This window comes from Myotis myotis, unplaced genomic scaffold (assembly GCF_014108235.1).
Source record: "Myotis myotis isolate mMyoMyo1 unplaced genomic scaffold, mMyoMyo1.p scaffold_m19_p_6, whole genome shotgun sequence".
NCBI lineage: Eukaryota > Metazoa > Chordata > Mammalia > Chiroptera > Vespertilionidae > Myotis > Myotis myotis.
The window spans coordinates 65,657,021-65,671,636 of record NW_023416368.1 but is presented as its reverse complement, the minus strand read 5'-3'; the positions used below and the strand labels follow the sequence as shown (position 1 = coordinate 65,671,636).

Below are 14,616 nucleotides of genomic sequence, written 5' to 3'. Positions count from 1 at the left end.
ATGAAAGTAAAACTAGTAATCTTATTTCCAATTTTAAGTAATAGCATAAAATTAAGGACCAGCATTGAAAATTATGGGGCTTTTAATTTTTTTACCTTTAATTCCTTCATTTAAAAGTCCCCATTTGGGGATTCAACAGTGAATAAAAGAGAGAACGATGTCCTTTTATAGATTCATACTCTAATATGGTAAATAAATAAATAAACAGATATAGTTCATTTTAGTTCTGAGAAAAAAATGAAAAGGTGTGCTGTGGTAGAGAGTACTTGAAGAATTACTCAAGATTTATGAAAAGTAAAGCATTTTGTAGAATTTTTTGTTATCATAAATAAGTCCCTGCTATCTCATTAGTTACAGAAAAAAAGTTAACAAAAAACTTAAGGTTAATATAAAAATATTTGGCATTGTGTTTCAGTAAACATGCTTTATCAGCATTTACATGAATCATATGAATATAAGTAAATCATAAATTAATCTTTGCATAACATTGAGAAATGTATTTAGAAAAATAGAACATTCAAAACATATGGAATGCTTAATCAAGTAGTGAAAAAGATATAGAGAACAGCATATATAAAATAATGGCCTACATATTCCTTAATGTGTACAGCAATATCAGAAATAATGAATTGGCTTTAACTTGATTAAAAATTGTTTTAATAATTGTAGAAATTGCAAAGGTGGAGAAATATGTGGGAAAGTATACAAAAATACTTAAATTGGAAGCCTGAGTGAATAATAATGAAATGAAATCCCACAGGAAATAGAAAATAAATTGAATTTGCCAATGAACATTTATATCAATTAGCTGCCCACCTGCCTCTCATAAATGTAACAGTACCAGGAAGAGATCAAAAAAGGTCAAGAAATGTTTCTCATAAAAGTTTATGGAGCAAATCGCGATAATATCCAAGCCTGTATTTTACTGCCAAATGCGTCCAGATCTTGGGAAGCTCCCCCAGAGGTGCCTTCCTAAGGGAACGTGGTGGAAACTTGCTTTAGAATACAGGACTTGTGTTATTTAGGCTGTCATTTAAACATGGTTGGATGGAATGCAAAAATTTGTCTTAAAGCGAACAACTCTATAGTAAATTGTCATATTTCTGACTACTTGGGCTACCTAAAAATACATAAGCACATTGTGTCATTCCCTATTTCTCACATACTAGATGAATATAAAATTAACTTAAGTGATACATTACAAAGCCAGGTACTTCAGAACCACTTGTGGGAAATACTGTGAGCTTCTTAACCGTAGCATATTGGATTTATGAAAGATTATATTTTGGAAAATTTGCACGTGATTGTTAGTTAGAAACATGTGTTCTTGTTTGTCTGGGCAGGAAGTTAAGATGAGTGGCTAGAAACAGAAAAGGGAGGGATATTTTTTTTTAGTTTATTGCCTTTTGTATCTTTTAAAACCTGTGTCTAGTTTTCATGAAATTAAAATTTAAAAAGAAAAAGAAAAAACATTCTGCATTTATTGTTTTTTGATAATATGGAAACATGTGGCATAATTAGAATTTGCTTCAGCCCAAATCAGCTATTTATTGTTCTTACATGTTAGCTCTAATGATGGCAAATTTTGTTATAAGCACCATTAATGAATAAATATGAAGATTGTTCTAGTGTCAGAAGTGTATACATTCTTTATAACCGGGAAAAATAGATAAATATTACTTTTTAAATGTAAAATAGTAAAAAGTAATATTGTCTTTTTCCTATAAGTATTTTATTTATTCATTGTTAATTTATTTGTTTCAACATTTATAAATAACAATGTACAGTTTAGGCTGAACACAAAATCTTTCCAATAAATAATTTATACTATCTTATACTCTCTGTCAGGGATATAAAATCCTACTTCTTTTAAAAAAATGACTAAGCATCACTTTCCTAAACATCAGTTATTATGTGCTATATCAGTGATGGCGAACCTATGATACGCGTGTCAGAGGTGACACGCGAACTCTTTTTTGATTGATTTTTCTTTGTTAAATGGCATTTAAATATGTAAAATAAATATCAAAAATATAAGTCTTTGTTTTACTATGGTTGCAAAAATCAAAAAATTTCTGAAGATATTGAAGATATTTTAACTTCTTGGTATTTGTACATAACCTTACTTTGGTTGAATGGTAAATGACATTTTAATTTAAATTTAGTGCTTTAGGCATTAAATATCACACTTAAATTGCTGACTGAAAGTACTAAAGCATTTAAAAATTAAATACAAACATCTGGAAATAGTCCAGTGTTAGGAGACTATTTACGTCACTTATTTTCTGTCTCAAGTCATCAAAAGTTATTATGAGGCTGCTCATAATTTGTGATTAATTTGGGGGAACTAGTTGATGTCATGGCAGCTCCAGAATTATGTTGTAAAGAAATGTCTGCATTTGTCTCAGGTTATGAAAATGAAGTCCTTTCCCTCAGCCAGAGAATGTTTGAGGGCTTGGAGTGGAGGAAGGGAGAATTGAGAGGAATCTCAGATGCTTGTACTTTATAATATTCTATCTAAATAAAATGAAAACACTTATTCTCGCTAATGTTTACTTCCAATACATTCTTAGTTTTTAAGGCTTCAATATGCATATAAGTATAGGAGACTGCCCTGCTTTATAGATAAGAAGTGATAGATGCGGGTGAAAAATTATACTGACCACATGTAGTTCAGGAGTGTTTCTTTCTGGACTTGTCTGGATTTGGTTTATTGCACCCTGTATGATTCCTTGAGATAATTTTCTCAGAGAGTAAATGAGAAGTTTAAGTCCATTGTAAATTCTCTGAACAAAGGCTTCTAGCCAAGGCAGTGATGGAAGTGGAGCCACACATTGGTATCTGTTTCTCAATGTCATAGTGAAGTTGTGAAAGGTCAGGTGAAACTGGCCCTATAGTGTCATCCTTATAGACCACACCATACACACACACACACACACACACACACACACACACACACACACACACTCTCTAGTTGACTTTGTGAAACTGTCTCAAATAGAAGTAACATAACTTATAGGTACCTTATTGATTTCTGAATTTGGATGTGGGTGAGAACCTCATGTTTTAATACGTTTGTTTCGGAAGGGTACTACACCTGTGTGGAAGTCATCTTCACCCTGCGGAGACAGGTTGGGTTTTACATGATGGGCGTCTACGCCCCGACCCTGCTGATCGTGGTTCTCTCCTGGCTTTCCTTCTGGATCAACCCCGACGCCAGTGCTGCCAGAGTGCCGCTGGGTAAAGTGCTCCATACTTCCCTCTTGTGTCAGGAATGTGTGATGTCTTTAGTGAACTAACTATACAGTCAAATATTTTGAAATAATTAGTTTGGGAGTTGATGGCAAGCTTTTTCTTCCTTTTTTTTTTTTTTAACCTCCTTAAAACGTGCCATTAAGTTAGATTTTCTCAATATTTAGGCACTCTAATTAAGCTAAGTTTTTTTTTTTGTGTGTGTGTGTGTGTGTCCTTGGGCATTTTCAACAGTAAATATATCCTACTTTGACTTTCATAAAATAATTATTAATACGTGATATTCACTGATAACTAAAGTCTAAATTCCCAAATAGTGACAAACTTAAAAACAATAACTTTTATGAAAATCTTTCCAATAAATAATTTATACTATCTTATACTCTCTGTCAGGGATATAAAATCCTACTTCTTTTAAAAAAATGACTAAGCATCACTTTCCTAAACATCAGTTATTATGTGCTATATCAGTGATGGCGAACCTATGATACGCGTGTCAGAGGTGACACGCGAACTCTTTTTTGATTGATTTTTCTTTGTTAAATGGCATTTAAATATGTAAAATAAATATCAAAAATATAAGTCTTTGTTTTACTATGGTTGCAAAAATCAAAAAATTTCTATATGTGACACGGCACCAGAGTTAAGTTAGGGTTTTTCAAAATGCTGACACGCCGAGCTCAAAAGGTTCGCCATCACTGTGCTATATCATCAGCAGTGGCTAGAAAGAGTAAGGGCTGGTTATCCATACCCTCCAATCGTTATTTTTAATGTTCTGTGACATGGAAGCACCGTTAGCCAGAGTTGAAAATCGTGTCGGTACAGGGACTAAAAGGTCTGTGCTTAGGGAGGTCATCAAGAGCCTTACTAATGGGTAAAGTGAATGAATTTCAAAGTAAGGACATTTTGTTTGGAGTGTTTGTTAGGAGTGTTTTAAGTCTTTTCATGACTGTGTGTTTGTGTATGTGCATGCATGTGTGTATGTTCTGAATATAACCTAGAACTCACATAGGTAAAAATGTGATATATCTGACTTCTCAGTGACTGACTGGTTGCAGAATTTCATTTTTTTCTTCCATCAGAAAAGCCTTGTGCAAATCTCCCTGTTCCAACTTACAGGGATAATTAAATGAATTACAGATTTTGAAAAGAAGGAAACCAGGAAAGAAGCAATGAAAATGACAACATTGTCTGAATAAGAAACTTGGAGGTTTACATCTAATAAAAACCACAGAGACCAAATCTATGTCTTAATAACCAAACGTGTAGGAAATTTTATTCTAAGGGTCACGTATCAGTATTGAAGACAATGACAATTGATAGATTAATTATTGTAGAGGATAAGAGTTAACTATGCAGTATAATTTTCTGGCAATAAAACACCCAAAACTAGACTTAAATTACTAGACTTGTCAAAAACATTATGCATTTCCCCCCACCCCCCGCAAATAGTCAATATTTTTTGGTTTACTAGAAATATTTTACTCTCATGTAGTAACACAGGCGTGAGCAAAAGTAGGTTTTTTTGTGTGTGTGCCATTGTGGCATTCTTTTGAGTTAACAAAGCTACTGTAACAATCATAACTTGCATGTCTTTTTCCATGTGAACAACTTACTTTTGCCCTGCTCTGTATAAATTGAAATGTCAGTACATATATACTATGGAATACTACTCAGCCATAAGAGAAGATGAAATACTGCCATTTGTGGCAACAAAATAAGTCAGTCAGAAAAAGCTAGAACCCTATGATTTCACTCGCATGTGGGATATAAAACTGAAACTTACAGGCACAGACAACAGTATGGTGGTTACCAGAGGGAAGGGCCTGGGAGGGGTAGTAAAGGGTAAAGAGAACCAAATATATGGTGACAGAAGATGATTTGACTTTGGGTGGTGAGCACACAAAGCAACCTACAGATGATGTATCCTAGAAATATACACTTGAAACATATGTGATCTTGTTTCCCAGTCTCACCCCAATAAAATTAATGAAAAAATAAAATATAAAGAAATGTCTGGCTCCCAGGGGTACTTTGGAGTTAGCTTTCCATGTACCGTTAATATTACATATAGCAGAATTTCCTTCTTTCCTTTAAAACCGGAATCATTTGCTTTCTCTAAAATAACCAGGAATGTTCTGTACTTTGTCTTTCCTATTACATTTAAAAAAATTGTGACCCTTATCAGTAAATTGCTTTATATGTTCTATTTTTGTTCAGATTCAGTTGTTCGTGGGATCAAATTCAACTCTATAACTGTCTGAAAGAATGCTAAAGAAACGAAATAAGCTTTGTAGCTTCCTCAGAGATACTAGAGAAGAGTTTTAGATAGCTTTGATATTTAAACCAGCTCCAAAAGGTGTTTTTATGTCTCAGTTTAAATTTCTATTTCTTTGTTTACTGAGTATTTACAAACATCCCCAACCACATTTGATAATGCTGACATAAAAAGTCTGTGTGTATTATTTCTTCTACTCTTTGTGCTTTAAAGGGACCTGATGAATTGTTCATGGGTCTCTGGAGCGTATTGGAGAGGGAGTTAAAGAGTAATGGTTGCAGGACATTTTTTCACAGGGCTAAATAGCAACTTTAATTCCCACTTCTGTTTCTGTAGGTATCTTTTCAGTACTCAGCTTGGCCTCTGAGTGCACAACCCTTGCTGCTGAACTTCCCAAAGTCTCCTACGTGAAGGCTCTTGATGTATGGCTCATTGCTTGTCTTCTCTTTGGGTTTGCCTCCCTTGTGGAGTATGCTGTTGTCCAGGTGATGCTAAATAACCCCAAACGAGTTGAAGCAGAAAAAGCCAGAATTGCTAAGGCTGAGCAAGCAGATGGAAAAGGTGGAAATGCGGCTAAAAAGAATACTGTGAATGGTACAGGGACTCCGGTTCACATTAGCACTTTGCAGGTAAGAATGAAATTATCCAACCAGATGATTTCCCCCATCATGGCTCTCTAGTGCCAGGAGAGAGATACTGTTCTGTGGGCGTAAATGTTTGATCCAATTGGCATTCACTCATTTTTTCTCATTGATGAAAAGAAACTAAGCACTACATACTTTTCGGAAAGCAACCAGAAACCATGTAGGTCACATACTCATTAAGAAAAAGAGTCCAACACCCTATCACGTTTTTGGTGGACTTTCCACTGAGTTTAATGATGTATCTCTGCGTTGATGGTCACCATCCCATGTGGAGGTCTTGCCAGAACTACAGACCGCCTTACAAATGTTTCTCATATGAAAGCTTTAGTGAAAGGCCAGAGAACTGTTGGGAAAGCACCAACCTTTTACTTACAGTGAAGACTTAGGGGAGCTATGCTCCGGATTAAATCCCCCTACATGTTTCCCATCAATTTAGAGAGTTTCACCCAGAACAGGACAGGCAGGCTACTTACTTATCGGGTGCCTGGCTCACAGGGAAACTAGCACATAGTTTGAGATCTGCCCAGCTTAGGGGTGAGTACCTGGAGAATTGGACAGGTTTCACTCTGTCACGTTGTCTTGTCCTTGATCATAGGTCTAGGAATAGTGGTTGATGTTTGTAGGTTCAGGTTTGATAAATCCTGAAGCAACAGGCTACTTCATGGATTAGGATAGTGTCCCCAAAGTGTCTCTAATTGATGTCCTCTGGTTGGGAAGACTAATAAACCAATAGATGATTTCCACTGAGCTTAGCATGGAAAATTCCTCAAGAGACTATTTGTATATTGCATTCTAGAACCTTGAAACTTTTGCTTGCTCTATTTTCTGGCCCCATGCGACTCAGTTTGTTGACCACTCCCCTAAATGAGATAAGTATGCTACATACGTATTGTTATGTACAAAAGCAGGCAAACAATTCTTATGTGATGCTGCCTGTAGATTTTTCCTTTTTTTGCTAAGTAATTGAACTCACTTCCTGAGACTACAACTAAGACTTCTGCAAATTATTAGTTGCTACTTTGCAGGACATTTCTTCAGACCTTATAACTCTTTAATACCCTAATCATTTTCATAAGGAATAACATTTTCATTAATGGAGAGCTATCATGGCCTTAAAGAAGTAATGTCTTTGCCCAGCTAGTGTGGCTCAGTGGTTGAGTGTCAATTCATGAACCCAGAGGTTACGGGTTTGATTCCCGGTCAGGGCACATGCCCAGGTAGTGGACACGTGGCAACAGACTGATACATCTCTCTCATCGATGTTTCTATTTCTCTACCCCTCCCCCTTCCACTCTCTTTAAAATCAATAAAAACATATATATATATATATATATATATATATATTTAATATATTTTATTGATGTTTTACAGAGAGGAAGGGAGAGAGATAGAGAGTTAGAAACATCGATGAGAGAGAAACATCGATCAGCTGCCTCCCGCACATCTCCTATTGGGGATGTGCCCGCAACCCAGGTACATGCCCTTGACCGGGATCGAACCTGGGACCTTTCAGTCCGCAGGCCGACGCTCTATCCACTGAGCCAAACCGGTTTCGGCATAAAATCAATAAAAACATATTTTTAAAAAAGAAGTCACGTCTTTGACATGTCTTACCTGCCCACTTACAGCTTCCAATCTTACTACTTCCTCATATTTCCAACCAGCTAATCTGCCCACCCTCTAACTTGGATCCCGGTGAAGAGATCTGGAGATAGGAAGCAAAGATGTTTTGTAGAGCAGGTGCTTGATTTCAGGAGTGCCACAATCATCTCCATTCTCTAGTGTGTGGTGGGGCCTCTGTAACTGCAGAAATTCTCTAGTCCCACAGAACACCAATGTGCAGATGAGCTTGGAATCTTAATGCATTCCATGAAGTGGGGTATTGAGGGAAGGAGACACATGAGAACCAGATTTTCAGAGCACTGTAGAACATATCAAGATTATTTATGAACATAAATATGAAGAATAAATAGGATCCAGAGTATTAGACTGAGTTATATTATTTTAAATTCAGCTTTTAAACATTGAAATAATTACCTAATGAATAAAAGTTCAGTATATAATAACTTCCGTATTTTAATCCTCTATATTTTCAGTTGCTAATAGACACAGACCTGTCTGGATTCTGAAATTGCTATGACATTTTACTACAAAAGTGGCAGAGTGATGCTTAGAGAGTTTAAACATTGACCAGAAATTCTAATATCCAGATGTAAATGTAAATTACTCTTATTTCTTACAGGCCAAAATGCAATTTCCAAAATTAATATTGTAACTATGTAATGTTTGTATCATCAAACAGGCTTCAAAATGAGAGAATGTGTCCAAAAATAATTTAGCTTTAATGTAAGCATCAAACTTACAGTAAATGTGTGTGAGAAATTTGTAAGATTGTTACACATTGACACATGAAAAAAAGTATAAAAAAAGAAATTAAACAATTTTTGCCTTTTTAATTTAGTGCTTTTGGTTTCAAAATGTATTTGCTCTAGTGTATTTTGCTTTCAGAACATTTTGCTTTTGCTGAGTAATTTCAACCAGATATGTCATTTATTTTTAGACAGAATAACAATATTAATGGGAGCATAATGAAATTTGGGTTATAGAAAACATTTAAGGATGATTTTTAAAAATTGATCTCAGAAAGGAAGGGAGAGGGAGAGAGAGATAGAAACATCAATGATGAGAGAGAATCAATGATGGGCTGCCTCCTGCACGCCCCCCACTGGAGACCAAGCCTGCAACCTGGGCATGTGCTCTGAACAGGAATCGAACTGTGACCTTCTGGTTCATAGTTTGATGCTCCACCACTGTGGCACACCAGCTGGGCTAATGCTGATTTTTTAATAATGTTCTTGCTAAGAAACATAATTGTGGGAAACTGATATAGGGTTAAGCCTCGGACTGACCTGCTGGCAAAGTCACAAACAAGTCCTAGCTTAGAGGGCACAGTCCTCTTAGCATAATTAGGCTTGACCTTATAACACTCCCTAGATCTTATCTGGGAAGCTAAGGGGCTGAGGAAGTGCAGAAAGTGTAACCATGGTCAAAACAAGTGAAACTCACAAGAACTGTGTAACTATGGTAACCACTACCTTGTTTACCTCTCACTATAAAAAGCTTGGTGAGGCCTGAGCACAGTGGAAGTCCTTCCTCTTGAGTTGGACTTGCTCGTTTGGTCCCCTGGTATTCCCAAATTATCTCCCGTCTTTTCTTTTTCATTTGTTGTGCAGCTCCTCTTCCAGACCCGAACCCTGAACCATGCAGGACGTGGAGCGAAACACTTACGACACATAATGATAAAAAATTTAAGAAAGATCAATGATAATTTAACCTAGCTTTTAGTAAGAAGTTTTCATAACTTCATAATTTTGACTACATACAGAAATATACCATTATTCATTTATAATTGTCTAAGTTTTCCCTCCCTAAATTTTGCACTTCCTCAGCTGTTACTAAATTTGGTTACTAATTTGTTCACTCATGTATTTCTTTTTTATTTAATAAGTACAGTTAAGGACCTACTGTTGTCAATATCATCCTGTTCTTAATACCTAGTAAGTGCTATTTACAACAAAGGTATTTTGAAAAAAAGCCAAAATAGTATTCATGTCTATGGATTTGGATAAATTCATATATAAAAGTTGTTGTTCATGCATGAATAAAATAGTTGTTTCTTTACAGGAATAATGTGTTTTTAAAGTTAAATGTTGATTTAAATTTTGTGTAATATATAGAGTTTATTCATTTTGAGCATATTTTTATCTTCTGTGGAAATACCATTATCACATTGAAATCGTGCCTAAGTCTTCTGCTCAAGAAACATCATAAAAGGTGATTTGCTATTAAATGTGTATAGACACAGACTGAAAAGAATCAGAAGGAAAACCTCAGAGGTTAAAATTTGAAGCATTAGGTGGTTTTAAATCTGCATTATTTTTTATTTTTTACAGTTTCATTATTATACTACCTCATTTTTGCTACCAGTAATTTTGAGAAGTGACAAGTTTATATGAAAGTGAGACCCATATGAGAAAATAATGAGAAATTATAAATTGGAGATTAATATAATCAAGATCACTTTTAAGAATGTGTTAATAACTAGGGTTACTATTTCTTTTATAAGCACTTTATTGAGTCCCTCTTCATGTGATAATTTTTTAAAATAGTGTTTATATTATAAACTATTTTATACTTTTATGTACATATAAATGATACATATGTGTAGAGAGTAATTAAAAAAAGGAAGTTGTCTGTTTAAAATTTCTGATGAAAGGGACAAGATTAGATCAGCCAATTTGTTAATGAATCATGAGCTATTTAAGGAACCTGAGAACTTCTCAGTAGGAAACTTAATCTTATACCTTATTTAGTTGTGTCATATCATTAAAAATTACTTCTGTAATAGATAGAGGTTCTTTCCATCAACACACACACACACACACACACACACACACACACACTGATTTCAAATACATCTCCGGAAAAGGTTTTAACAAAATAAATAGTTAAAAATTTAGTATAACCAAATTGAAACTTTTTGGAGTGCTTTTCTATGCTATATGTTAACATTGAAGAAATCATTCTTCTCTTACTGACATGTTTACTATATTTAAATAATATTTCTGAATAAATATTCTATACCTACATTTGAATAAACTATATAAATAAAATTCTAACATCATTAAAATTGCTAGAATATAAGAATATGTTTATGTAAATAAAAAGAATTAAAAATTTATGTAAATAAGAACAATTGGAAGTATTTTTGTGTGACAAGTCCTAACATCACATAAATTTGGCTTCTTGTTTAGTTATTTACAGATACAAAAGCCACATATAAAATATCATTTACAGTAAATGCATTTCTATAGTAAATACATGTGGCTTTTTTTGAGAAAAATAAAAATAACTGATAAGAAGTCATACTTTCTAAGTCTAAAGCTAGAGTTCTTTGTTTTGATGAATGGATCTAAAGTAAAGTGAGTGCATCTAAAGCTTTTAGAGTGGAAAATTCTAAAGATAGAAAGTGTGGGATATCCACCATGTGTCAGATTTTGAAAACTGCTTTGATAGTTTGAGGATAATGCAAACATTTGGTATGTAGAGTCTGTTCTCAATTTGTCTTCCAATCAAGGTAATTATGTACTCTTTACAAAAACTCACTGATACATGCTGAGACCTACACATTCCTCGGGCAACCCTGGAAACCTAGAACTTTAAATGCAGTCTTCTGTCTGGAACAGAATAATCTCTGTAGCATGCACTCTGGCTAAAATATGCACCATTTCTTCAAGTTCTCTGAGTGTGGTTTGCTAATTCAACTTTAGCCAACAAGTTAGGAATTCCTTTCACTAGCAAAGCTTTGGTTCATGATAGTTGTGACCATCTTATAGTTCTTATTTGTGAGTGTGGTTTAGAGACAACAATCTGTCTCGTTGGGGTGGTAAATACCTTTATCATTTATAAACTACCTTATTTGGAAATAGTGTCCACAAGTCAAAGCTTGTAAGTACCGGAGGAAGATTTCTGTAATCCATATATTGTAGTAATCCATATATTGGTCTGTGTTGTGATTAAATATTGGATTTTTATTCATTGGTCTTTCAGTTGAGAACTCACAAGCCTGGGAGCACCCAAGATAAATGTCTATTTGCATTTTGATCCCTTAACATAAAATAATCCATCAAAGTTCATTCCATGACCTAAACCTTGAAAGAGGCCACATTTTAGAGTTAAATGTTCAGGCAATCTGATGGTTTAACCAGTTGTCTTTTATATCTGATTTTTAAAATATCCCTTTGAAGAGATGTGTTTTATAAATAGAAAATTCTAAAAACACTCTGTGTTTAATTTTTATTTTCAGGTTGGTGAGAACAGATGCAAAAAAGTTTGTACTTCCAAGTCTGACCTGAGATCTAATGACTTCAGCATTGTGGGGAGCTTGCCAAGAGATTTTGAATTATCCAATTATGACTGCTACGGGAAACCTATCGAAGTCAACAATGGACTTGGGAAGTCGCAGGCAAAGAGCAACAAGAAGCCTCCCCCCGCCAAACCCGTTATTCCAACAGCAGCAAAGAGAATCGACCTTTATGCAAGAGCATTGTTTCCTTTCTGCTTCTTGTTCTTCAATGTTATATATTGGTCTGTATATTTATGATACATTGTTTCCCATTTCTATAAAAAAAATCCCATTTCATTGTGACCAACCTCACTCATCAATGCCAATCTGTGAAGATATATTGCATTTTGGATGCCATTTGATTGTAAAAAAAAAAAATGTGGCACCTTAATTTTGAATGGCAGCATGGTCTTGTTACATCTGTGCTCTAAAAATGATGTATATATGTATAGCAAACATACTGCTTTAGGAATAAATGAAGGGTAAGCATACTACATAAAATAAAATTCAAATCATTCTCTGCAGTTAGTGTAAATTGCAAATACTTCAGATAAGTCTGATAAAATGACATGCACGCTGAATCCTGTTATGATCACCATTCTAAGATATGTAGAATTTCAAATTTCCTTCCTTGTAACTCTCAGAGAAAGCCATCTTATTCTTGTATAATTTTTGATGGTTTTATCACAGATTAAGCAAAGTTATATTACATATTATTTAAACTTTGTAAGTAGAGGTATATCAGCTATAATTATGTGGGCTCTGTGGAGAAATAAAGTTTAGAAATTTACTAATTTGTAAAATCAGCTCATTTTAAAGTGTGTCTGTGTTGTCAAAAGGCCAGATAATAAAACACATTAATCATTTTTGAAGTAATCAAAGGGATATCTGGATTTATGTAAATATACTGAATTCTGGCTTCTGATAAGATAAAAATAAAGGCTAGATACATTGACTAAGTATTTCTGATAAAAGAAGTGGTATTTAACCCACATTAAAACCTAAATATATTTTCATGGACTTCATTTTGCTGATACAGAGTATACACAATAATTGTGCCTTACAAAGAGTGACATCTATTTTAAATTGGAATATAGCAAAGGATATGTGATTTTACATCATATTTAAGAAACCAAGAGGAAAATACCCTATTACAAGAAGTAACTTGAGTTGAGGTGGCTGGGATAAGGGGAGCCCATAATCATTTAAGACTTTTAACTTATTTTATTAAAATACTTATATATTTTTAAGTAAAATTTAAATTTTTTCTTAATTCATTTATTTTTTCGCATTTATTTAAATATGATTTTTAAATTTGTCACAAAAAAATTAAAGATTAGGTAAATATCTTTGTTTATGTTAGGCCTGACTTCTTTGTATGTCCTTTTTTGCTAAAAGTTCATCTTGTTCCAACCTGAAAATAGGCACTTTGGAGTTTCTAAGACTCCCATTTCCTAGTAATATCACACTACCTTTTAATTTATCCAAAGCTGAAATTAGAACTATCAGTAATTCACATAACATAAATATACGACCAAATAAATATATTTATTTGGAGAGTTTTGTTTGTATTGTCAATTCTATAATAAAATGTGTTTAAGTATTGTTTATATAAATTGTGATATATAATTTAATGCTATTATATTGAAGACTTTAATAGTTGTTTGTAATGTTTTTCTTACAAACCTGTGTATTTCTTTGGTGTCAGTTGTTACTTCTCTTTCATTTCTGATTGCATTTATTTGGGTCCTCTCTCTTTTTTTCTTAATGAGTCTGCTTCAAAGTTTTGTTCAACATCTTTTCCTAAAACCAGCTCTTGGTTTCATTGATCATTTGTATTTTTTCTAGAGTCTATTTCATGTATTTCTTCTCTGAACTTTATTATTTCCTTTCTTCTACTCACTTTGGGCTTTGTTTGTTGTTCTTTTTCTAGTTCCTTTAAGCGTAAAGCTAGATTGGTTGAGATTTTTCTTGTTTCTTGAGATAGGCCTGTGGTGCTATGAATTTCCCTCTTAGGCTACTTTCACTATGTCCCATACATTTGGGGTTGTTGTGTTCTCATTTTCATTTCTTGCAAGGTAACTTTTGATTTCTCCCTTAGTAACATGTTATTTATCCTCTGTGTCTTTTTTTTCAGTTGTTTTCCCCTGTGATTGATTTCTAGTTTCATACAATTGTGGTCAGAAAATATGCTTGATCTGACTTCACTCTTCTTAAATGTATTGAAACTTTTTTTGTGGCCTTACATGTAGTCTATCCTAGAAAATGTTCCATGTGCACTTGAAAAGAATGTATATCATAGTGTTTTGGGGTGAGATGCTCTGAAAAATATTAATTAAATCCATGTGATTTAGTGTGTCATTTAAAGCTGCTGTTTCTTTGTTGCTTTTCTGTCTGGAAGATCTATCCATTGATGTCAATGGAGTGGTAAAATCCCCTACTATGTCTATGGAACTGTTGGTCCCTCCCTTTATGTCTACCAAGGTTTGCTTTACATATTTATGTGCTCTTATATTGGGTGTTTAAATGTTTTCAAG

The 14,616-nt window shown here is 34.0% G+C and overlaps 1 protein-coding gene across 1 annotated transcript in view; it reads left to right on the top strand.

Annotated features, from left to right (window-relative positions):
- Window positions 1-13,979, top strand: part of GLRB (glycine receptor beta) — a 52,868-nt gene extending 38,889 nt beyond the window's left edge. Inside the window, exons 8-10 of the mRNA XM_036315172.1 lie at window positions 3,088-3,240; window positions 5,867-6,159; window positions 12,041-13,979. Coding sequence (XP_036171065.1) covers window positions 3,088-3,240; window positions 5,867-6,159; window positions 12,041-12,337 — 743 coding nt within the window. The 3' untranslated portion in view covers window positions 12,338-13,979. The remainder of the gene's footprint in view (window positions 1-3,087; window positions 3,241-5,866; window positions 6,160-12,040) is intronic.
- The last annotated feature ends 637 nt before the right edge of the window (window positions 13,980-14,616 follow it).